We start from the raw sequence: 24,377 nt of genomic DNA on the forward strand, positions 1-24,377 counted from the left end.
TTTGGCCCATGGTTAAAGAAGGGTCCTGAGCAGTAGCAGAGTAAAAACAGAACAGTCAAAGTCAAGTCAATGTGTCACTGTACCTACTGCGCAACCTAGTGGAACCACTGGGCATTACAGGACAATGTGGTGGAATCACTCTGCATTACAGGACAAGTTTAAATGAATGCAGTCATGATTTTGATATGATTTGGATGATTCTGTAACAAATTTGAAATGGTCAACGGCCCGGATATAGTCCGCGGGCCTCTAGTTTGCCCACCACTGGGATAAGCGGTATGTAAAATGGTCGCTGTGGACAGTCTCAAAATGCCACTGTTTGTCGCCACAAAAGGGAGATGTGAAAGCAGACGAGTTTGTCTCGCTGACACAGCAGGTGATTGAACTACTGCAACAACAGGACATTTTCACAGCACGACTTCAGCAACAGCAGGAAAACTTGAAAAGCTTTGTCACAATAATCATGGATTCAAAAACAACAACAAAACAGACGGGATGCACTTTCAATGGAAATACAGCAACTTACTTTCTATCTGTCCATCTAACAGTCACAAATCTGAAAGTCCACTTCAGAAGTTTGCAATTTAGCCACAATGGAAGGAAAACATCCATGCATCCATCCATTTCCTTTTACCGCTTATACTCACATGGGTCGCGGGCGTGCTGGAGCCTATCCCAGCTATCTTCGGGCGAGAGGCGGGGTACAACCTGAACTGGTCGCCAGCCCATCGCAGGGCACACGAAACAAACAACCATTCGCACTCACAATCACACCTACGGGCAATTTAGAGTCTCCAATCAACCTACCATGCATGTTTTTGGGATGTGGGAGGAAACCGGAGTGCCCGGAGAAAACTCACATGGGCACGGGGAGAACATGCAAACTCCACACAGGCAGAGCCGGGATTTGAACCCCGGTACCCAGAACTGTGAGGTGGATGTGCTAACTAGTCGGTCACCGTGCCGGCGAAGGAAAACATGCAAATTAGAACTTGATTTTTTATTTATTTTTTTTTGCTCATTTTTGGAAGGCCATACTACAGCATGTGTCTGGTTTTACTGTACATAGTAATGCATCTAATCAAACCTTAGAAGCAGTATTATGCACTGCTGCACAAATTCTGTGGACTGTTATACACTACCTGTATTTGATTTGTGGATGGTTGTTCATCTGTTAGAAGTTAATCATTTGTTATTAAATGGTATTTTTTGTTGAGTCTTTAATTACACAATACTTGTGACTTTTTTTTTTAAATCTCCCACTTGAAAAATACCCCAAATAAATAAAAAAAACAATACTGAAACTAATAAAAACTCAACTAAAACAAAGCATTTTTGAAAAACTAACCGTAAATGAATTTGAAAAAGAAAAGTTAAAACGAAATAAAAACTAACTTTAATGGAAAATCTCAAACAATTATATCCTCAACCCTTCACCTGTCAATCAAATATACGCTGATGTTCGCTGTAGTCATCTACTGGTTAAATGGCTGAATAACGTGTGCCACAGAGCTTATGCTTAATAAACAGTTAACGTTCCCATGTTTGTGTTCACTGGGGACTAACACACACAACAACCCGGAGAGGCACTGACGTTCTAAATGACGTTGCCGTGGAGGAGTGAGGTGTTTAGCTCCTTAACTTGCTAGCTTGTTAACTCGCAGGCTAGCTCGTTAGCGCGTGGCCGGACGAGTGAACACAACCAACAGTTAACTTTCCCTGAAGTGTCTCTGTTGTGTAAATCTACTTGCTGCACATGGAGCAAGGCTGTGGAATATTAGACGGAGCCAACACCGGCAAGAGTGAGAGTGACTGTATGGTGGCAGTGAACTCAACTCAAGTCATTTTACAACAATCAGGAGTTTGGTAGATAGTGAATAAAAAATCTTCAAAAAAGAGGCTTCAAGCTGTATAATGCCAATTCCAGTGGAAGTTTCCTGTCAAACTAAACAGATAACAAGGAGAATTAGGAGAAAGTCCGCTTATCTTAATTTTAACCAAAAAAGCAAAACACATAGACTATAATAACAAATACCATCAGTGTTTTGATTTTATAACCCTTTGGCAAGAGATACATGAACACTAACGGTGGAGCCGCACATGTTGACAGACAAAACAACAATACCAGCATATATTCTTTATCCTCTGCGAAAAATGACTATGTATCACTACAATTTACTGAGGAGTTGTTACTTACGGAAGTGTCTTGCATTCACTTGGAAAAATAAAAAAACATCCAGTTTTCTGAGTAATTTATTTTTGGGGTTTGTTTTTTTGTGTAATTTATTTCCTGTTTTTCTGACGGGGAAAAAAATATTAGTCAGAAAAACAGAAAAAATACTCAAAAAAACAGAAAAATATATTTAAAAAAACAAAGCCCTCAGAAAAACAATCCAAGTGAATGCAATACGCTTCCGTAGTCGAGTGCTATTTCCTCACTCAAAAAACATTGCAAATATTTTTCCTGTCTTTTGGGGGGGATTTTCATTCATTTTATTGGGGAAAGACGATTTGAAAGACGAGTGTTTGGAGTTACAAGCCTGGTCACAGAACAAATTAAACTTGTACCTCAAGGCACCACTATTTATAAACAATATTCCAATGAACAGTATACAGTACCAGTAAAATGCAATTTTCTTTCCGTATATTTAGGTATTACATTTATACCACATTTATATCAAAAAACTTTTTTTTATTGATTTGCTGGGAGAAATTACATGGTGTACCTGCAGTCCATTTCGACTTAATTAACGAAATTACTAGATATGGTTCCCTGGCCCGATGGGCTACAAAGGTAATATGCAGAGAGATGTGGACCGAGCTGTTGAGGCTTTTATGATTTATAAATAGAGTTGACTGAACAAGTGTGCTGCATTATTACAGAAAATGCTTAATTCCTCCACCAGAACAGCAATAAATGTTAAATGTTAAAATTTCCTCTTGCCATTGCTCTGAAATAAATCAGCACAACATAAAATTGTACACAAAAAAAATCCCAATAATTTTCTGTGTGTGTCCTAATCTATTTTTAAAAGATTGCTTTACATACACAGTTGCAAAATGCAGGGCAGCAGTAGCTTCTGCTGCAAAGACAAGGAGGTCACTGTGAGCAATAACGCTAGCCTTTCCTCAATATGCCTCAAGTTCCTATAGCAGTGAGATCGCATCACTAAGCAGCTTGAATCTATTGCGTGAATGAGCATTGCAAAGGGGGGCGGACCCTGTGAGAGAGCAGCAGCACAACTACAAGGTTGAAATTCATTATTCAGGCTTTCAGTGTGTGTTAATGTCAGAGACAAGGCAGTCATGCTAACTCAGCAGGGCAATTATGGAGCCATTTTAATGAAAAACGAATAGCATTTACATTGCAATTTTGCTCTACAAAACTGTTGTTATGAGTAACTAAATATTGAAATGAACTGGCGAGTACAATGCCAATCCGAAGAGAAGTCAGACAGGTTATTGATAGGTGTGAATGGGACAAAAGCATACAATCTACAATACACCAGCTGGCCACAACATTACTCCCAAAATCTAATACAAGAGCTGGATCTATATGACATTATGCTCTCAATGTCCAATTTTGATTGACAGTCAGCAATTCATAATTAATTTAACAATGTATATTGTCGTGGTTCAGAGTGGTATAGAACAGGCCCCATAGAGTGAACTGTTTCTATTTTGATTGAACAAGGTAACCAACATACAGTATTTGACAGTCCAGTTGTACGCCAAAGCAAACTACAATTACAAAAATGTCTTCAAAATTTGACACACCACAGAGAAGAGTGTTGTTAACAACCCTGCAAAATTTGAATGATTAAACAAATCATTTTTCTTTTAATGAAATGAGGCTTCATAATTGTGAAAAATCAAGCCATTGTCTCTGCTTGTGGGTGTGTCCACACAATGCGTGAAACCACGCCCTGCTGGAAAATTAATGCTAATGCTTCTAGCATCTGTCTTATACCTAAACATCCCCTACGTTTGGGGCGTGAAAACATATCCGCTGAAAGCCTGCAGTGGTTGGAATATATTCCACAGAGTCATCGCGGGGCTTTCCACAGCATATGAGAGGTGCTAGCCACCAGCTAGCCCCCGAGCTAACAGGCTTCTGGGGCTCCTGTCAGCTGCCGGATGGGAGGTGGGCTACTTCACATGACGACACTGAGCTGTTCTGTCAATTGTGGCATACAGGGAAGATGAATTTTCCGGATGAAGACACAGCTAGCTACAGTCGGTAACTGCACACTGTAGTAGAAATGGGCCTCGTAACAAGGAACTCGCAATTGCGGCAAACATCCACTGATACGAATGAAGGCGCACAGTTCTTATATAGCAGGGGAGGAGGGACTCAAGCCGGACGCCCAAGTACGTCAATGGGCGCCGTTTTAGCCAAGCCCAGAAATTCTGGGAAACTAAAATGGTGAAAAACAATGCTATAGGTCCACAATACAGTAGTACATACAGTAGTTCCCCGTCATTGCACGTTTTCAGCAATTATCTTCAAACATGTATAGTATAATTAGAAACAAATTCACTTCACAGGTAAATTACTACCTCTGTACCAAAACAAATAGAACTGTTGTGCAGGGCTTGATTGACTGTGCAGGTACACCTAATGCTGTGGTCAGTCTGTGTCTATGAAATCAGTGTGTGAGTGTTAGAGATTACGAATTCGAGCATCTGTTTGCCAAATTGGCTGGACTAACTGTAAATGCGTTATGCCTCAGGAAGTACAATCATTATTTGTTCCTCAGCATCGGGGTAAGAGTGAGACGTCCCGATCATCACCACGTGTCACTTCACCACTTTTTGCACATCTCACTCAACAAACAACATGCTTGTAGTTCTGCAAAAATCAATCCAGAGTTCATAGGATCTGTGTTTGTTGGCTACTGTGTGCTCTTGTTGACTACAAAATAAAAATGTAAATCACCATCATTAACAGATGGTCTGCAGCATACGAAAGACCTTTAAGGAGTGCCTCAAGGCGAGCTGTGATGCAGCTGCACAAATGGTATATTAATAATTATATAAGAGCAAAATACTTCCATTGACGCAACCATCATGGCCACAACCTACCACAGCAGAAATTCAATGACAAACCATCTTAAGAAAACATTTACTGTAACACATACTGACACATTTGGCCCAATATAAATAAAATACATTCTTACTGTCTAAAAATGACCAACAAAATAAATCATGCATCCCTGACAAAAATAGCATCAAAATCCTATTGGAAAGCAAGCAGCTATGTGTGAACAGCAGATGTCTTGAGAGTATTACAAGGCCAAATTGTGTTACTGCAAGATCACGCTGTCTGGTAATATGAATCTCTATTATTCAGTGTCACTTGGCTAATATCACTTGTTGTCTGGAGCCAAATGTAGCTGAAGGCCAGAGCTAGCAGATGCTCCTTGTGGAATATTTTTCTGTGGTGGAAGCTCAAACAGGAGCATTGGCTGAAGAGAAGTGTCCCCTAATACAGACAATGTACTCATCTAAGTAGATTCATCATTGAGGGCTATATTCTCCCGTTGATGCGTGAGTCTTTTTTTACACAGCTGAGCAAACAGACTTCTCGTCTATGCTTATTCTTCCGTTCAGTCTTCTGACACACCCGCTAGCGGTGCATAACCAGGGAATGAGTGCACAGATACCATAGAGGCGTGATTTATTGATTCTATCTGAGCCTGGCTGTAAATCATGGAGCATGGAGTTTTCCTGAGAGTTGTAAATGCCACTGAAATCCATGACAGAAGTATAGCACACTTTAAATAGGAAAATACCTTGAGTAGCAGATGCGTCGTTGGCCAGTCTGACATGCACATCGCTCTGGCTTAACACACTAACACTTTGAAGGAGAGCATCTTTATTTTTTATTCTTTGGGAAATAAATCCAATAAAATTCATGTAATTGCAATATTTTGCTTATGATTGAATGCATGTTTGGAGGTCCATTAATAATAATGGTCGCACCCAACCTTGCTTAAATTGACAGCAGAATGCACGCAAAACCAGATTTGACAGGGAACATCCAGGTATTAGGGTTGCTCCAACCAGACTGCGTACCTAGCAAAGTGTGTAAATCACAGAATTAAGTGAACGGGAGAATCAACGCAGCCAGAAAAATACGTAGCTGCGTGGCTTCTTTGACTTAAGCACATAGGAGAGTGTCTATAAGTATCAATTAAAAATACATCTTCAAAATTGTTCACAGTTTAGTATTAAGGACAGAATGTCATGCCACTAAGAGCTCCACATGACCAAGGTGGTCTATAATATTGGTGGACCCCTTCTCATGTTGTGTTCACACTTGCCACAGTGCTAACGTTACTCTTCAGAATTGTCAGATTTTACGGAGCCCCAGACAGGACATAAGGGAAAAATTAACTAACGAACGATAATCAGGGGCTATAGGTCAATGAGGTCCGCAGACACATTTACTCTAAGTCATCAGTGATTTTTCACCAGCTCATTCTGTATTTAATAAGGGTATATAATGCAAACATTCAATGCTCCAGTCACGCATGTGTCGCTGAGTCCTCTTCCGCATATATGACATCACCATGCGAGACTATTTGTGCTGCTTTAAAGGGTGTGTAATAAAGCGCTTTGATTGGATACGATTGAAGCCGGCAAGTGGGAGGACAGATACATGAGCTTCACAGACATGTGGGGTGGATCAGATGTATTTCATTCATAATATGTGAACAGCAGACATCAAACGCTCTGAATCACTGCAGAAAGGAGTTTATCGAACGCGTCATCATGATTATCATCATTATTAGGGGTGGGTAAAAATATCGATTAATCAATGCATTTCAATTTTCTGCCCCACAATTCAATCTCGATTCAGCAAATCCTCCAAATTGATTCACATCCTGCCACTTTGTGTGTGATTTGCCCTTTATGGCTTTTGCTGCACTGAAATTGTGCCACTATGTGCTACTTCTGTGCCTCTGCTAATGATTGATACCACTGATTTCCTTTGTGATATGAGACTGTAAATACAGTTCCTCAAATGACTATCAACAAGTATCAACATTTATTTTGGAGGATCTCTCTTCTAGTATCAGAGGCATCGACATTTCAGACAGTGTTGATCCTCTCCCGCAGGCACGAGGAGAACATGCAAACTCCACACAGGCGGGGTCGGGGATTGAACCCCGGACCCCAGAACTGTGAGGCAGACGCTCTAACCAGTCGTCCACCGTGCCGCCGTTTTACACTTTATATAGAGACTTTTTAATTTATGTATTCACTTAAATGAGAGATTGTATTTTTGGTTGAAATGTTTAAATCTCGTGGCACGGTGGCCGACTGGTTAGAGCGTCAGCCTCACAGTTCTGAGGACCCGGGTTCAATCCCCGGCCCCGCCTGTGTGGAGTTTGCATGTTCTCCCCGTGCCTGCGTGGGTTCTCTCCGGGCACTCCGGTTTGGAGACTCTAAATTGCCCGTAGGTGTGACTGTGAGTGCGAATGGTTGTTTGTTTCTATGTGCCCTGCGATTGGCTGGCAACCAGTTCAGGGTGTACCCCGCCTCCTGCCCGATGATAGCTGGGATAGGCTCCAGCACGCCCGCGACCCTAGTGAGGAGTAGCGGCTCAGAAAATGGATGGATGGATGGATGTTTAAATCTATTTCCCAAGAGGAAATAAACATTCAGGTCTACATGCAGCGCCGACTGGTTAGCACATCCGCGTCACAGTTCTGGGGACCGGGGTTCAAATCCCGGCCCCGCCTGTGTGGAGTTTGCATGTTCTTCCCGTGCCTGCGTGGGTTTTCTCCGGGCACTCCGGTTTCCTCCCACATCCCAAAAACATGCATGGTAGGTTGATTGACGACTCTAAATTGCCCTTCGGTTTGAATGTGTGCGCGAATGGTTCTTTGTTTATATGTGCCATGCAATTGGCTGGCAACCAGTTCAGGGGTGTACCCTGCCCGTCGCCCGAAGATTGCTGGGATAGGCTCCAGCACGCCCGCGACCCTAGTGAGGATAAGTAGAACGGAAGATGAATGAATGATGCACTTCGTGACATAGGACACACAGTATGGTTTACATGGCATCAAAAATAAATATTTCAAAATCGTCCAAATTTACTCTTATTTGTGTATTTCTACTTCTTACTGAATCGATATCGGAGCATTTAAATCAACATCGAATCGAATTGCAACCCTAAAGAATCAATATCGAATCGAATTGCAACCTAAAAATTGAATCGAATCGTGAGGTTCTTAACAATACCCAGCCCTATTCATGATTAGCTCATTCTTGCTGGCCAGTGGGGTGGAGAAGGGGGGTGGGCAGAAGCGCAAACGATCGTGCATGGGTGGGGATAGATTCATGAGTTCCGCAGATCTAGTTAAGTCACCCGTGGTTATTACCAGCTCATCCTGTATTTAATCACGTTGTATTTGCAACATGTGACAATGCTCCAGTCACGCCCAGTCATGCACGGATCACTCTCTCCATGCATGCGAGACCGCCATTGTGCTTCACTAAAAGGGAATGAATGAATTAAGCTGCTTTGAGTGGCGGCTATGTTTAGGCCCACAGGTGCAGGGAGCCCCTTTTTCGAGATTACGACAACCCGGTAAACCCCCCCCCCCCCCCCCCCCCTCGCAGAGTTACACCACATGCCGCACCAGATTTCCGCTAGTCAGGAAAATAGCGCAAATTTCGGCCCCAGTCACAACACACCCATAGTTACCCTTATAGATTCTGGTGCAGACGACAACTTAATTCACGAAAGAATGGCACATCATCTCCAACTCCCTCTCCAACCACTCCCTCACCGAAGAAAGTCACAGCCCTGGATGGGCGAATCATTTCCCCTATCACCCACCAAACAGTTCCATTTACCCTGCTTGTCTCTGGAAATCACCTGAGGACATTCCTCTTTTTGTCATCCCTTCTGTCCTTAATGTGTCTTTTCTTATCTGTTCACCTTGCTTTGTACACTGGGGTACAGTCATGCTTGCCAAAAATGTTCCCACTAAGTTCGAACCATACTTCCTCCAAAACGTATTTTTAGGATGATGAGTTAAGTAGCTTAACAATTGATTGTTGAGGGGATGAAGTTTGTACCACAATGTTTTGTTAGACAAAACATTGTGGCAAATTTGCTTTCATAATCTAAAACCCACAATGAAAACAGTATCAATAATCTAGAGAATGCAATTTCTGTAGACATTGCGTGTAAATGTTAAAGCTGTCGCAGAACTGAAATGCTGCGGAATTAATTGAATTGCTGACACATTCAACGTGAGACTTGAGGTTGGAATGAATTGGTCAAGAAATGTGGAAGAATGAGTGTGAAAGTATCACTTAATTGGGGAATTTTATTGTGAAACTTTGGGAACATTGTCACAGCTCCATAACTACATGTCCTAAATAAGATGAACATGGTGGCTAATGTGGAATATTAAAAAAACATGGACATTTGGGGAATGTGAAAAATAGTTCACAAGATGTCCTGAATGAACTGAAAAGATTTAAGTTGGAATGTCAACGATGAGGATTTTATTTGTTGTTGAATGTCTCATTGACTTGATTTTAGTTTTTTCATGTGGAAAAATGTGCAACTGGGGGGAAACTAGAAATCTTTGGAATGTGGAAAATACTTCCCCTAATGTCATGAATTTTGTGAATTGATTGATTGGTTTGAAGGAGTAGAATGTTAAAAAAGACATTGTAATAATAATAAAAACGTTGGGTGCAGAATAACATGTGAATGTATACACTGTGACATAAAAAACCCAAAGGTGTCTTACCTGTAGTTGACAGGCCAGCGTACCATCCACATGCGGTGGTAAGAGAGTGATGTGACAGAGAAGCAGGTGACCAACGTGAGAGTGTAGAAGGTGGACACAAACACCTTGCACAAGCCCTCGTTCCACTCGTAGTTGGAATGCTGACGCCGCAGCGTTATGACGCAGTACATGGTGATGGGGATGGCCATGTTGAGGATGTGCGTTCCAGCCAGCGTGCAGATGAGGAACTCAAGCGGCTTCCACTTCTTCTGCTTGGCGCTGACGCTGAGGATGCTCCACGTGTTGGCCAGGATTGACACGCCCGAGCAGACCAGCCAAGCCAACGTGTTGGCGTTGATGACATCATCCTTCATGGTGGTTGCCTCATCCACCATGTTGGAGAGGGGCGGGGCACAGCCTTAGGGGCCGCAACGAACTGTTGGCAAGAGTGGGTGCGCGCGAGGAGAAGGAGGACTTGGTGGCGGGCAGGTGGGAATCCAGGGCGTCGGACGAGGTAGGCATCCTACACGGGTGGGTGTGCACTCTCCATGGGAAAGCCGTAGCAGAGGCGAGGACACGACAGTGGGGCAACAAGGTGGGAGGCTAGCGGGAGAGGGTGGCAGATCCGGGCCGGTTGCCTGGGGATCAGAAAGAGAGAGGGGGCGGTGATGTAATCAAATGCCATTAGTCAGTCCAATTGAAAATAATCCTTCATCAGCTATAATCCTTCTTCCCAGTGAACTAATTACATGAATCATCACACTTTATTACAGTTAATACAGAAAGTCATTTATTTGTCATGTTTCAGACACAACAGTGATCAGTCAGCAGGGCTATTTTGAAAAGAAGTGGAAGCAACATCCAAGCAATAAGCTGCCAATTCAAAGATTACTGTATACAGTACCTATATAAGTTAAATAAAAAATGATGAAACACACTAGTGAGTCCAAATTGGGTCATTCCCATGCATAGATCCATTTACAGTGGGTATAAAAGTCTACATACCCCTGGTCAAATGCCAAGTTTTTGTGATCTAAATAAATGAGACTAATTAATGTGAGCTATAACCTACAGTATATAACTCAATTTAAAAAAATAGTAAAAATAGCGAAAAACAACTGGGATAACGTGGTCGCACAAGTGAACATACTCTGTTATAAATGAGGATGTGGCTGTGTTCAGAATTAATCACATTCAAGCTCATGTTGAATGGGAGTCAGCACACACCTGCCAAAATTTAAAGAGCCTCTGATTAACCCAAATAAAGTTTAGCTGTTCTGGTAGTTTTTTCCTGACAGGTATTTTTTTGCTTTCTAGCAGAGGCCTGGAGGTTTAGTGCTGACACTGACTACTATTTAAAACTGTCTTTCATAACTGGGTAACATTTTTTTTTAAGACAGACAACGAAAGTGATTGGAGAAATAACAGAACCTGATGATTGAAAGTGCATCTCTATCCAGCAGGCAATAAAATATCTAAAAAAAAACAAAACATTTGATTGGTTTTAATATCACTGCAAATCAGTAAGCATATTGCCATTTCCATAATTTCTTTGCACATATTGTAGCCTGTTAAACCACAGCCAAATCACAGTTCGTAATGTGTGAATGAAAATAACTGAGCTGTGGGTGTGAGCTGGGCATAGCAAAACAGAATAAAATGTTGTCACAACAAGCTATAAAACATCATGCACATAAATATCACTGCTGGTGAGGGTCTACTTTTACAGACCTATTTACTGCACAAGATGAGCCAAAGCACCAGAAGATAAAGAATGATGTTCCCTCCCTCCCACGGTGGGGTGAAAAATGCTTGCCACAAAGCCAGGGCATGTTGTCACATTCATTCTCTGTCCAAACACTCATGTGCTGTGGGCTGTGGGCAGAAACCCTGAGAGGGGACACTGAAAATGACCTCATCAGCATCATCATCACCATCATCCCACGTTTGAAGATGAGAGTCACTGATGATGTAGTGGTTCATTCGCCACACTTCCGTTGCAGCCAGGCAGCGTGGGTTTAGTTCCAACACAGTGACCGTGTGAGTGTGAGCGTAAATGATTGTCTCTCTCTATGTGCCCTGTGATTGACTGGCAACCAGTCCAGTATGTAGTCTGTAAGTGGTATACAAAATGGAGGGCTGGATGGAAGTTTGCAGGAGAAAAAAATGGCACCACTAAGACTCTTACAGTTTGATGTGCTTTTTGAACAGACAACAAATAATGGCCGCATGTCACTAGGCAGAATAGTGACCTAAAAATTGGCTGGGGAGAGGGAAGTCTGGGCGTCCCTGCTGAAGCTACTGCCCCCGCGACCCGACCCGGATAAGCGGTAGAGAATGGATGGATGGATGGAGGCTCATTTACAGTATACCCCAAAGCCTAGTTAAAAAAAAAAAAAAAAGAGTCATATGGCAGTCACAGTCTGTATGGTTCCTTAAAAACAAGGAGAACCAAACAGCAGATAATAGACTGGGAGGGTTGACAGAAAAACATCAGATAGAAAACTTACAAAAGTAATGGCGAGTGACTACATTTTTTTTCTATTGATAACCTCCTGTTAAATTTACACAATACTAGTACACTTTGAGAAAACGTATCTGTTTTTTACAGCACTACCATCTGTGGAGCTAGTGGGGTCTCTACTTAAAACAACATGAACCTCCTGTCCAGTGCCAGTCATTCGGGACAGCAAATTGAGCATACTGTAATTGTGCAAATAATGAATTACATTTTGCTACTTCACGCTGCAGTGACAGTTTACACAACTACACACACCACAGCATCCACTTTTCTAATTTGCCCAAAAATAAATAAATGCAAGGCTCCAAATGGGAAGTCTTTTAAGAAAACGTGACATACCAGCAACACCTACAAGTTGAAATAATGTCCTAGTTATTTAAAAATGCAGCAGTTCCTTTTAGCAGTGGAGACAGCGCAAATGGAGACAGGTTTGAGCAGAGAAACATGGAACGTGAGATGGATCTTGAGGGATTGCGGGAGTTTTAATTGAACTGATGTGGGATTGATGATGACTCCGTCTGGAGTGGGAGGTCACGGGAGGAAAGCCAAATGGACTGACCCACCTTGTACTCATGAGAGCGACGGAGGCCGCAAGCTGTTTGTTCCTCTCTGCGGACTGGGTTAAGGCCGCCCTGACGTCTTTCCAAATGGCCTGGACCCTCTAAAGGTGATCCCTTACTGCGGGAACTGCCACCGCCTGCTTCTGTTCCCTAAATAATGAAGGTTGGAAACCGTAGCAAGCCATGAATGTAGACATACCAGTGGCAGAGCTGGTGAGTGAGTTGTGGGCATACTCAATCCATGGGAGGAATGAGCTCCAGGAGGTGGGGTTGCGTGCGGCAACGCAGCGAAGGGCCGCTTCCACCTGATTTGCCGGCTCCGTCTGGCCGTTGGTCTCTGGATGGTATCCCGAAGACAACCTGGCTGCTGCGCCCACCGCTTTACAGAACTCCTTCCAGACAAGGGAGGAGAACTGAGGACCTCGATCCGAGACGATATCAATAGGGATTCCGTGGAGTTTGAAGACATGTTGGACAAGGAGGTTCACAGTTTTAAAGGCAGAGGGTAGCTTGGGTAGGGGAATGTAATGGACGTACTTAGAAAACCGATCGATAATGGTGAAAATGACCAAGTTACATTCAGAGGAGGGTAGGCCTGTAACAAAGTCCGAGGCGAAGTGGGACCAAGGGCAGCTCGGGATAGGTAAGGGGCGCAGCAGACCAGCTGGGGGCAGGTGTGAAGTCTTCCTTCAGGCACAGATCCAGGATGGAAGGAGAGGCTGAAATTAAATCGGCTCAAGAAGAGGGCACAGCGAGCTTGTCGGCGGTTAAGGTGTTTGGCGGAATGGAGGTAGGAAAGTTTCTTATGATCAGTCCAGATGATAAACGGTAAATCAGTCCCCTCCAGCCAGTGCCTCCACTCCTCCAATGCCCAAATGATGGCCAACAGCTCTTGGTTGCCAATGTCGTAGTTCCGTTCAGCGGGGGATAGATGATGGGAAAAGAAAGCACAGGGATGACGTTTTTGGGAAGAGGGGTCCCGCTGTGAGAGAACCGCCCCTGCCCCAGTGTCCGAGGCGTCAATCTCCACCACGAACTGGAGGGAGGGGTTGGGGTGTTGTAGGATGGGAGCATAGTGAAAAGGGTCTTAAGTTGGTCAAAGGCTTGGGTCCACTGAAACGGAGAGCTGGTGGAGTGAGAGGAATTGCGACTTTACTATAATTGCGCATGAAGCGGTGGTAGAAGTTGGCGAATCAAAGGAAACGTTATAGTTCTTTGTGGTTGGTAGGAGTGGGCCAGTTAACAACTGCTTGGATATTGGCAGGGTCTGGTTGCAATTGTCCTTTGGCAATGTTGTAGCCTAGGAAGAGTACGGAGGTGAGGTGGAATTCACATTTTTCGGGTTTGACATACAGGCGGTTTTCAAGGAGGCGCTGGAGGACTTGGCATACATCTTCGGGGGAGCAGGAGAAAATGAGGATGTCGTCCAAGTAAACAAAACCAAACCGGTTCAACATATCGCGGAGGACGTCATTGATGAAGGTTTGAAAGACAGCAGGGGCTTTGGTTAATCCGAACGGCATGACCAGGTATTCTAAGTGTCCGACGGGGGTATTGAAAGCTTTTTTTCTTTCATCCCCCTCTCCGATACGGATGAGATGGTAGGCATTTCGTAGGTCCAATTTCGTGAATATCTTGGCGTCACAGGGGGGTTTAAATGAGGGGTCGATGAGGGGTAGTGGTGATTTATTTTTAACGGTGATGTCATTGAGTCCACGGTCATCGATGCAGGGGCGGCGAGTGGTAACTCTCTTCTTGACGAAGAAGAATCTGGCCCCTACTGGAGACGAGGAGGGTCAAACGAGTCCAGAAGCCAGAGAGTCACGGATGTAGTCCTCCATAGCCTTTTTCTCAGGGCGGGAAAGGTTGAAAAGATGGCCGGAGGGGAAGTGAGGCTCCCGGCAGAAGATTAATTGCGCAGTCATAAGGGCGGTGGGGGGGTAGAGAAATGGCCAGGTCTTTACTGGAAACAGGGGAGAGATCATGATATTCTTCAGGCACCCGGGAGAGGTCGACTGGTGTGGCAGGTGTTGGAGGTTTACTGGAGGGCGGCATGGCAGAAAGCAGGCAGTGCGAATGGCAGTGAGGGCTCCATCCAGTGAGTGATAAGTGAGTCCAGTCTATAGCGGGGTTATGCTTTTTGAGCCAGGGAATTCCAAGGACTAGTGGGGTCTGGTGAAGGGATGACAAAAAGAGGAATGTCCTCAGGTGATTTCCAGAGACAAGCAGGGTAAATGGAACTGTTTGGTGGGTGACAGGGGAAATGATTCGCCCATCCAAGGCTGTGACTTTCTTCGGTGAGGGAGTGGTTGGAGAGGGAGTTGGAGATGATGTGCCATTCCTTCGTGAATTAAGTTGTCGTCTGCACCAGAATCTATAAGGGTAACTATGGGTGTGTTGTGACTGGGGCCGAGATTGCAAGCGGGAACGGTCATACGGGAGGGAGAGCTTGGGGAAAAGGTGGTTTGGCTCACCACGGCGCTCTCGGGTCGTGGTGAGCCTGGCCTTTTGGTCGCAAAGGTCATGTGGCAATGAAGTGGCCTGATTTGCCGCAATAAATACACAGACGCTGGGTGAGACGGCACTGAGGTTCATGGGGGTCTAGTCTTGTGCTACCGAGTTGCATGGTTCATCTGGTGCAGTGGGGGGGTGACGCAGGGGCAGTCGGAGGTGCAGAAGACGGGTGAGGTGCTGACGGTGCAGTACCCACGGTGGAAATAATTTTACGCGCTCTAACCCCCCTCTCACGGGCTCTCTCCCGTAACCGGTTGTCAAGGCGGATGGATAGCGAAATGAGATCCTCGAGTCAGGAGGGCTCGTCCCAAGCAGCGAGCTCGTCCTTCAACTAATCTGAAAGAACTTTAAGGAAAATCCCCCTTAGCGCGGCGTCATCCCACCTGCATTCACCCACAAGTATTCGGAATTCAACTGAATAGGAGGCAACGGAACTAGTGCCCTGAGTGAGCGTAAGGAGGTGGCGAGTGGCTTCCCTGCCCTAAACGGGGTGATCAAAGACCTTCTTTGGTTCGGCAGAAAAGGAGTTAAATGACGTGAGTACTGGGGAAGAGTTGTGCCATAACGCAGTTCCCCATTTAGCTGCTTTACCGCGGAGGAGGTTAGTGACAAAAGCGACCTTGGATTGTTCGGTGGGATTGGAACACCTACGGGTTTGCTGGGTCCATGGGTGGCCAGAGTATTCTGTCACGATTTGATTTCAACTGGACCCAGAAGCAAGAGAGAGGGCGAGAGGGGCACAAAGCACCACCCAAGCTCCAACAACAGAACTGCAGGGACCATGATAGCACAGCAAATGCATTAAAATGTTAAAGAATCTACTATATGACCCTTTGTCTTAGCATGCATATACTGTACTTTGCATTTTTTGTCATCTTTTGTTGAAACTCCATATAACCAAAGTGGATCTACCAATATGCTCTTAATGCTGCAGCGAAGACTTACTGACGTCCACTGGGCGTATTGTATTCTTTTGGATTCTTTGCGACGTATGTGCTTATCCTCACTAGGTTCGCGGGCGTGCCAGAGCCTATGCCAGCTATTTTAAAGGCGAGGCTGGGTACAACCTGAACTGGTCGCCAGCCAATCGCAAGTGTAAATAATACGTGGCTTTAATTTAAAAAATATATACTCCAGGCTAGTGTTTGGTGAGCGACACAATGTTCTTTGCTGTGTAACCTTGGAGAGGCAGTTTGTATCGGTGAAATAAAAAAATATATTTTGGGATGTCACCATTTTCACGATATCACGGTATTACAAGAGCCTCAATATCATCATAGGCTTGTCTCAGCATAAAACAATTAGGCTTTGTGCTTAAAATTTTGTTTTTGGGTCAGCTATACGTAGGCATGTCCACAGCACGGTGCTTAGCCGACGAGGCCAAAATGCTGTATTTGGATGCAGAAGTAATGCGGACATAAATGTCCCTTCGCCAGATGTAACTGGGTTATATATGGGCCGTACATTAACCACCCGATAAAAAAATAAAAAATAAAAATTGCACTAATTTGAATTGCATGACATATTGACCAAAGACACTTGGATTGCATCTCGGGGCCCTGAGTCCCTTACGGGGCTACGGTGTAGCCGCTACGGCTTTCTGAGCATTGCTTCGCAATTGATCGGGCGAGAGGTATGCTTCGCAATGGCCTCTGTCCCCCCCAAGCGCGGACCCGACATGCCCTGTCGGACTGGGATCGGGTCTCATCACAATACCTCTGCCAATACCATTCCCTTACCATTGTCCCAAAAATGAAATAATAAAATAGGTCCACTCCATACAAATTTAGACTTCAATACAACAACAACAACAAAAAATGACATACTTAACTCTCTTCAACTGAAATATCAACATTTCAAATTAAAAGCTATTACTAATAATGGGTACAGAGACCCAGTATTAAACTGGCCCCTGGGCTAAATTTTTACACTACTTTTGGTGGGAAGCACATACAGTATACAGTACATACTGCTGTAATTCCTACACTGATCACTTGATTTGGACATAAATACTGTACCCTCAAATTAAAGCTAAAATTATGCAGTTAAACCACATCCTGTTCGCTTCATTTCAAATCCACTGCGGTGGTGTTTAAAGACAAAAGGATGAGAATTGTGTGCATGTCCCAATATTTATGGACCCAACTGTATATGGTGGAGCCAGATACAATGCACAGTGTTAACTGGTCAACCGAAAAATCATCACTTACATAGCACAATAGAATTTAAATGAGAAGAACACAAAATGTGACAACTCCTACAAAGCTTGTCTTCTGAAGAAACAACACAAATAGCTGGATGTTGAATTCATTAGTGACTAACATTGTGTATCGCTGCTATAGCATTACATGGGTAATGGTTGCTATTAGCATACTGTTTTTAGATAGCCAAACAACACTACCCAGAGTTTTCCATTCCAGACTGTACCATGGTTAGCTGAACTGAACTCCATGACTTGATGGAAACATGACTTAAAATTCCTCAGTATGTCAATGCAATGACTTAGTTTAGGATAAATTGTAAAGCGTACCAAGTATTATGGAAGGGTGGAGCCATTTGAGGCTGATAAATTATTATGGTTAAGTATCTGTATTAAGCTACTATGTTTGCTTTCCTGTGCATATTCTGGGAGACATTCATAAATGGTAACAGCAGTGGAGCTAGAAGCACAGCTTTAATTTAAAGTCTTGACTGATGGCCTCCTCACTATTTGAACCAACAGCTTGATCACCCACAATCCCCTGGGCCTCCAAACCAAATGTGTTGCCACCCGCAGGAAGGAGTACTGACAATTACAAGACTTTCTCTCTCCAACTTCAAGGTGCCAAAGGATAACATAAGACGCATGGAGTCACTGAGAACAGACAGTATTCACGAAAAATGACTTCAGAGCAAAGTCACTTTAAATAATTCATGTTTAGACCTGATGAAATATGCTCGAACAACCCACTTGTCAACATGGCCTATGGGGGTTTCTTTGAGATGTGGGGGCAGAACAAGTACATTTATTGAGATAACAATTATTCCTGCCAAAGAAAATATACAAAAATGTTTGTTGCTCTGGAATCAAAGATATTAATTCTCGAAAAGGCTGACTGACAATGCATATGACAAGCCACACCAGCAGGCATTTTCTGTATTTTATCCAGTAGTGGTCTCAGAAAGGCAGTGGCTCGAGGTAAAAATAACATGAATTCCTGCCCACAGATATTCAATACGAATTGAAGCGCCTTGAGTGGGATATGCACATACCAATAATCAGTCTGAATTTGCGCATTTTTTCCAAATTTTTTCTTATTATCCTGAGCGATTATCCGGTGGTGTGGGGTGTGTTAAAAGTGACATTTTCTTCCTTCAACAATTGTAAATGTTAAACCTGTTCAGTATTTACGATCGTGTGGTAAACACGCCGTGATTGTGTTGTGAAATGGAACAATAGCTACCACAATAAAAAATGACAGTTTATGTTTGACGCTTATCCTCACATGGGTCGCGGGCGTGCTGGTGCCTATCCCAGCTATCGCAACTGCTATGTACTTACCAGTAAGCTAATAGACTACTTCTTCTTCTACTACTACAACTGCTATGACTACTACTACTACTACTTCTACTACTACCTCATTTTTCTTTTTTATAATTTCATGCAGTCTGGATGCCGGTGGCGCCATGCTGACTCTCACAGGTCAGTCTTGGTACTACAACAGACATCTGATTTGGGGGAGGAGACTCACGATTATTGATGGAGATATCATTATGTGTGTGACGTGCTTTGTTGGTCATCTCAAGTACAACACACACTATTAGAGCAGTAAGCACACACGTGCTGCTTTTTATTCGTCATGTGTGGGGTCACTCACATTTTAAAAATTGGTTAAAATGGTAAAAATCGGCATGTGTGTACCAGATTTATAGAGCCTGCTCAAGATGGGGGGGGGGGGGGGGGGGGATGTGGGGGATGTGCAAAAAATGACACATTTTTGCCACCAATGAGATGTTTTTTTACTACGGTTTTATAGACTGTAAAATGTTACATTGTGCTGACAGCTGTAGGAAGATGAATTACCAGAGGCATTGCTGTGGAGGGGATAATTACCAACTATTTAAGAGTATACTACAATGCTACTTCTACAGCTAAGAAGAAGGGTGGGATTGCAGGTTTTCATGTGGTGCACAGTGTCACCAACAGACACAGGAGAAAGGATTAGGTCGGCCCTCGGAGGTCACCACACTATTTTTGTGTGGTGACTAGTGCTCATTAGTTTGTTATCAGAGTCCAGCAGAGGTGCCTTCATGCATAACCAATCATGTGCAGGACCTGTTTGTTAACCTACTGTGCTGCTAAAAGACTAACAGGGGCTGAGGGGCATAATTTTTGGAGGGTTTCTGCAACTGTTGTTCCCTATGGTTTGCACGAAATGGTATTTCAACCGCTCCATAACTAAGACCATTTTAAGTGGTCACATTTCTCCCATGGCCTGAATTAGTCTCACATGTGATTAAGTTTCATTAGGATTCTTTTTAACTGCAACGGTATCACCTCTTTGAGGTTTCAAACGAAGAAAAAATGTCACAATCATCCAAATGGTCCACTTCTTTTCATTTACACAAGTGACCTGGTTATATAACGCACTTCAAAAACCACATACCTTAATTATTATTATTCTTTAGCAGCTGGAGACACTTGTTTGAGTCCCCTGGGCAAAATGCTGTCATTATTGGTGTGTATTTCTCCATGATGTCATCATGTTATTTAGAGTAAAGGGCATCATGTTTTCCCACACTTGAGTAAGGACAAAACACATGCTTGGTTTGCCGTGTTATCCTTTTCACTGGCGTTTACAGCACAACGTGATCATAGGAAACAGGAGAATGTTGCTTGTTTTCAGTGCCTGCTTTTTTTCCTCATTGTTACCATAACCATCAAGCCATCATGTTTCCACCATAACAACATTTTTGCCCCACTAAACCTGACAATATGGTTATCAAATACGTCCATCCATCCATCCATTTTATTCCGCTTATAAGAGGTTGAAGCAGTAGCTTTAGCAGGGAAGCCCAGACATCCCTTTCCCTAGCCACTTCATTCAGCTCTTCCGGGGGGGATCCCGAGGCGTTCCCAGGCCAGCCGGGAGACACACTCTTTCCAGCCTGTCCTGGGTCATCCATGGGGTCTCCTCCTGGTGGGACATGCCCGGAAGACCTCACCAGGGAGGCGTCCAGGAGGCATCCTAAACAGATGCCCGAGCCACCTCATCTGGCTCCTCTCGATGTTGAGGAGCAGCGGCTCTACTCTGAGCCCCTCGCGGATGACCGAGCTTCTCACCCTCTCTCTAAAGGGAGAGCCCGGACACCCTGCGGAGGAAACTCATTTCGGCCGCTTGTATCCGGGATCTTGTTCTTTCGGTCACGACCCACAGCTCGTGACCATAGGTGAGGGTAGGAACGTAGATCGACCGGTAAATTGAGAGCTTCGCCTTTCGGCTTAGCTCCTTCTCCACCACAACGGACCGATACAAAGTCCGCATCATTGCAGACGCTGCACCGATCCGCCTGTTGAGCTCCTGTTCCATTCTTCCCTCACTCATGAAAAAGACCCCAAAATACTTGAATTCCTCCATTTGGGGCAGAATTTCATCCCCGACCTGGAGAAGGCACGCCATCCTTTTCCGACTGAGGACCATGGTCTCAGATTTGGAGGTGCTGATTTACCGCTCCATTGAAAGTTGTAGATTACGGCTTGAGGAAGCCAACAGAACAACATCATCTCCAAAAAGCAGAGATGCAATACTGAGGCAACCAAACTGGACCCCCTCTACGCCTCGGCGGCACCTAGACATTCTGTCCATAAAAGTTATGAACAGAATCGGTGACAAAGGGCAGCCTTGGCGGAGTCCAACCCTCACCGGGAACGAGACCGACTAACTGCCAGCTATCAACCAGGACAGCCCTACAACATCCAGAGCCTTTAGGAACTCCGGGCGAATCTCATCCACCCCTGGGGCCTTGCCACTGAGGAGCTTTTTAACCTCCTCAGTGACCTCAACCCCAGAGATAGGAGAGCCTGCCTCAGAGACCCCAGACTCTGCTTCCTCATGGGAAGGCGTGTCGGTGAAATTGAGGAGGTCTTCGAAGTATTCTCCCCACTGACTCAACGTCCCGAGTCCAGGTCAGCAGTGCCCCATCCCCACAATGCACAGTGTTGATGGTGCACTGCTTTCCCCTCCTGAGACGCCGAATGGTGGACAAGAATTTCCTCAAAGCCGTCCTGAAGTCGTTCTTTTTGCCTCAGCGACCAGCAAAGCTGCATTCCGTTTGAACAGGCGGTACCCATCAGCTGCCTCAGGAGTCCCACAGGCCAAAAAGGCCCGATAGGACTCCTCCTTTAGCTTGACGGCATCCCTCACAACTGGTGTCCACCAACGGATTTGAGGATTACCGCCACGACAGGCACGGACCACCTTACGGCCGCAGCTCTGTCGGGCGCCTCAGCAATGGAGGCACGGAACGTGGTCCACTTTGAATAAATGTTCCCTGCCTCGCCCGGGACATGGGTGAAGTTCTGCCGGAGGTGGGAGTTGAATCTCCTTCTGACAGGGGATTCTGCCAGACGTTCCCAGCAGACCCTCATGATACGTTTGGGCGTACCTCACAATCAGGCCCTTCCAGGTCTCACTGTCATTGCCCACATGAGCATTGAAGTCCCCCACCAGAACGATGGCGTCCCCAGCGGGAGCACTCTCCAGCACACCCTCCAAGGACCCGTCCCCCACCCGAAGGCGGAGGGAGGCTGAACCCCAATGTACAGGCGCCGAGCCGGGGGGCAATAACTATACCCACACCTTCTTGGCGCCTCTCACCGTGAGCAACTCCAGAGTGGAAGAGAGTCCAACCTCTCTCAAGAGGACCTGTACCAGAGCCAAAGCCGTGTGTGGAGGCGAGCCCGACTATATCTAGTTAGAACTTCTCGACCTCGCACACCAGCTCGGGCTGCTTCCCTGCCAGAGAGGTGACATTCCACGTCCCTAGAGACAGCTTTTGTAGCTGGGGAGCGGATCGCCAAGATCCCCACCTCCGGCCAACACCCAGCTCACATTGCACCCGACCCCTATGGCCCCTCCCATAGGTGGTGAGCCAATGGGAAGGGGGACCCACGTTACCCTTTCGGGCTGTGCCCAGCCACTAGGCGCTCGCCTTCAAGCCCCACCTCCCGGCCTGGCTCCAGAGGGGGGGCCCGGTGACCCGCGTCCGGGCAGGGGAAAACGTCTTCCTGAATTTTTTAACATCATAGGGGTTTTTGGAGCTGTGCTTTGTCTGGTCCTTCACCTCGGACCTGTTGGCCATGGGTGACCCTGCCAGGGGCATAAAGCCCCAGACAGCTTATCTCCTAGGATCATTGGGACACACAAACCCCTCCACCACGATAAGGTGAGACAGCTCAAGGAGGGGTATGAAATACGTTTGGTGTGAAAATTCACTTCAGTAATTAATTACTCTGCCCTGCGATTGGCTGGCAACCAGTTCAGGGTGTACCCCGCCTCCTGCCCGATGACAGCTGGGATAGGCTCCAGCACGCCCGCGACCCTAGTGAGGAGAAGCGGCTCAGAAAATGGATGGATGGATGGATGGAATTAATTACTCAGCTTATGCAACAACCCATGACACTGATTCAATCACTCCAAAAGCATGCATACTATAGACTGTCATGAAATACCAAACTCTCACACCGCGGTAGCTGTAAACGACCACAGTGAAGGACCATTGCATTTTTACAAGGCTTTAAGTTTATGCTTAATTTTTATTTCACTTTAAAGCCCAAATGTAAAAAAATAAATAATTGTGAAATATAACATTAGGTACTTCTAATGAGATACAACACAAAAAAATTGCCATTACAAAGACAACAAAGCTCATTAGATAGACATTGTCAGAGAGGCGCTAATGTATCCATGTGTTTATTTTTGTGGTAGCTCCCTTCACTATCTGCTCACCATGCAAACCACACCCACACTCTGCAACAGTTCCAACAGTTTTATGAACCTTTTTGTTCCCAAAGTTCGCACCACTTTCGATCGATCGTTACGATTTTCAGCCCCAAACAACTGGAACACTGTAGAAAATAATAAAACTCACCTCATTTGTGCACTTGCTTTTAGCCTTTTTACAACCTCTTTTTCACCATATGCTATGGTGTAATGTAATCTCACACTGTCCAGTTTGTTGTCTTAAGTATTTTTATTTGCTTTTATTTAGCTTTGTTTTACTCTGCTGTGAGGTCAGCATTGTAAATGAGAATCTGTACTCAATTCCCCTACCTGGATAAATAAAGGATAAACACATTTTTTTAAAATATATATTTTCACCCTCTCATTTAGTTAGACAAGGGAAGACCTCAGTATTTCGCAGTGCATTTCTATGCCCTAATTAGTTACCACTTACTGTAATCAATAAGCCAAAGGGGACTGACACTTGGGCAAATTAATCCCCCAAGAAGCAAATGTGAAAATACTACAATGATAATAATATTTAAATAGTGTTAAATATATATATATATATATATATATATATATATATATATATATATAAAAAATTATGTTTCATACATTTGTGAAGTGAATCAGTATCAGGGATGGAACTTTATTTCCAAATCTCGTGGTGTATTAAAAATGGACCTTACACGCCTAGTTCACCAAGCCAATGAGGAAAGAGAAATAATAATAATAATAATGATAAAAAGCATAAAATAAAACAGCCTTTTTAAATGATGGTAATAATTAGACTTGGTCATGCTAATTGATTCAACAATTAATGGAACTGTGTGTAGAATATTTTGTTGATTAATTGAGTCTTGAAGCAATGGAGGCAAAATGCAGTTGGTGACTTGGCTGCAAACAGCTAAGGTGACATTGACACAGTCTCAACTAGTTTGCTCCCTAAAGATGAGAAAAACAACCCCATCTCAAGGAAGCTGTTCTACTTCCATGCATACCTTCAGTGTGGTATAACTTTGGCTTTGAAAAAGGT

General features: G+C 44.4%; 1 protein-coding gene across 4 annotated transcripts in view; it reads right to left on the reverse strand.

Moving 5' to 3' along the window:
• LOC133482994 (probable G-protein coupled receptor 153) overlaps window positions 1-24,377 on the reverse strand; it is a 69,719-nt gene that overhangs the window by 39,194 nt on the left and 6,148 nt on the right. For all 4 annotated transcript variants that reach the window (XM_061783418.1, XM_061783428.1, XM_061783436.1 and 1 more), the window contains one exon: window positions 9,783-10,399. In XM_061783418.1, coding sequence (XP_061639402.1) covers window positions 9,783-10,156 — 374 coding nt within the window. In that variant the 5' untranslated portion in view covers window positions 10,157-10,399. The remainder of the gene's footprint in view (window positions 1-9,782; window positions 10,400-24,377) is intronic.

The sequence above is a fragment of the Phyllopteryx taeniolatus genome, chromosome 1 (genome assembly GCF_024500385.1).
Source record: "Phyllopteryx taeniolatus isolate TA_2022b chromosome 1, UOR_Ptae_1.2, whole genome shotgun sequence".
Taxonomy (NCBI): domain Eukaryota; kingdom Metazoa; phylum Chordata; class Actinopteri; order Syngnathiformes; family Syngnathidae; genus Phyllopteryx; species Phyllopteryx taeniolatus.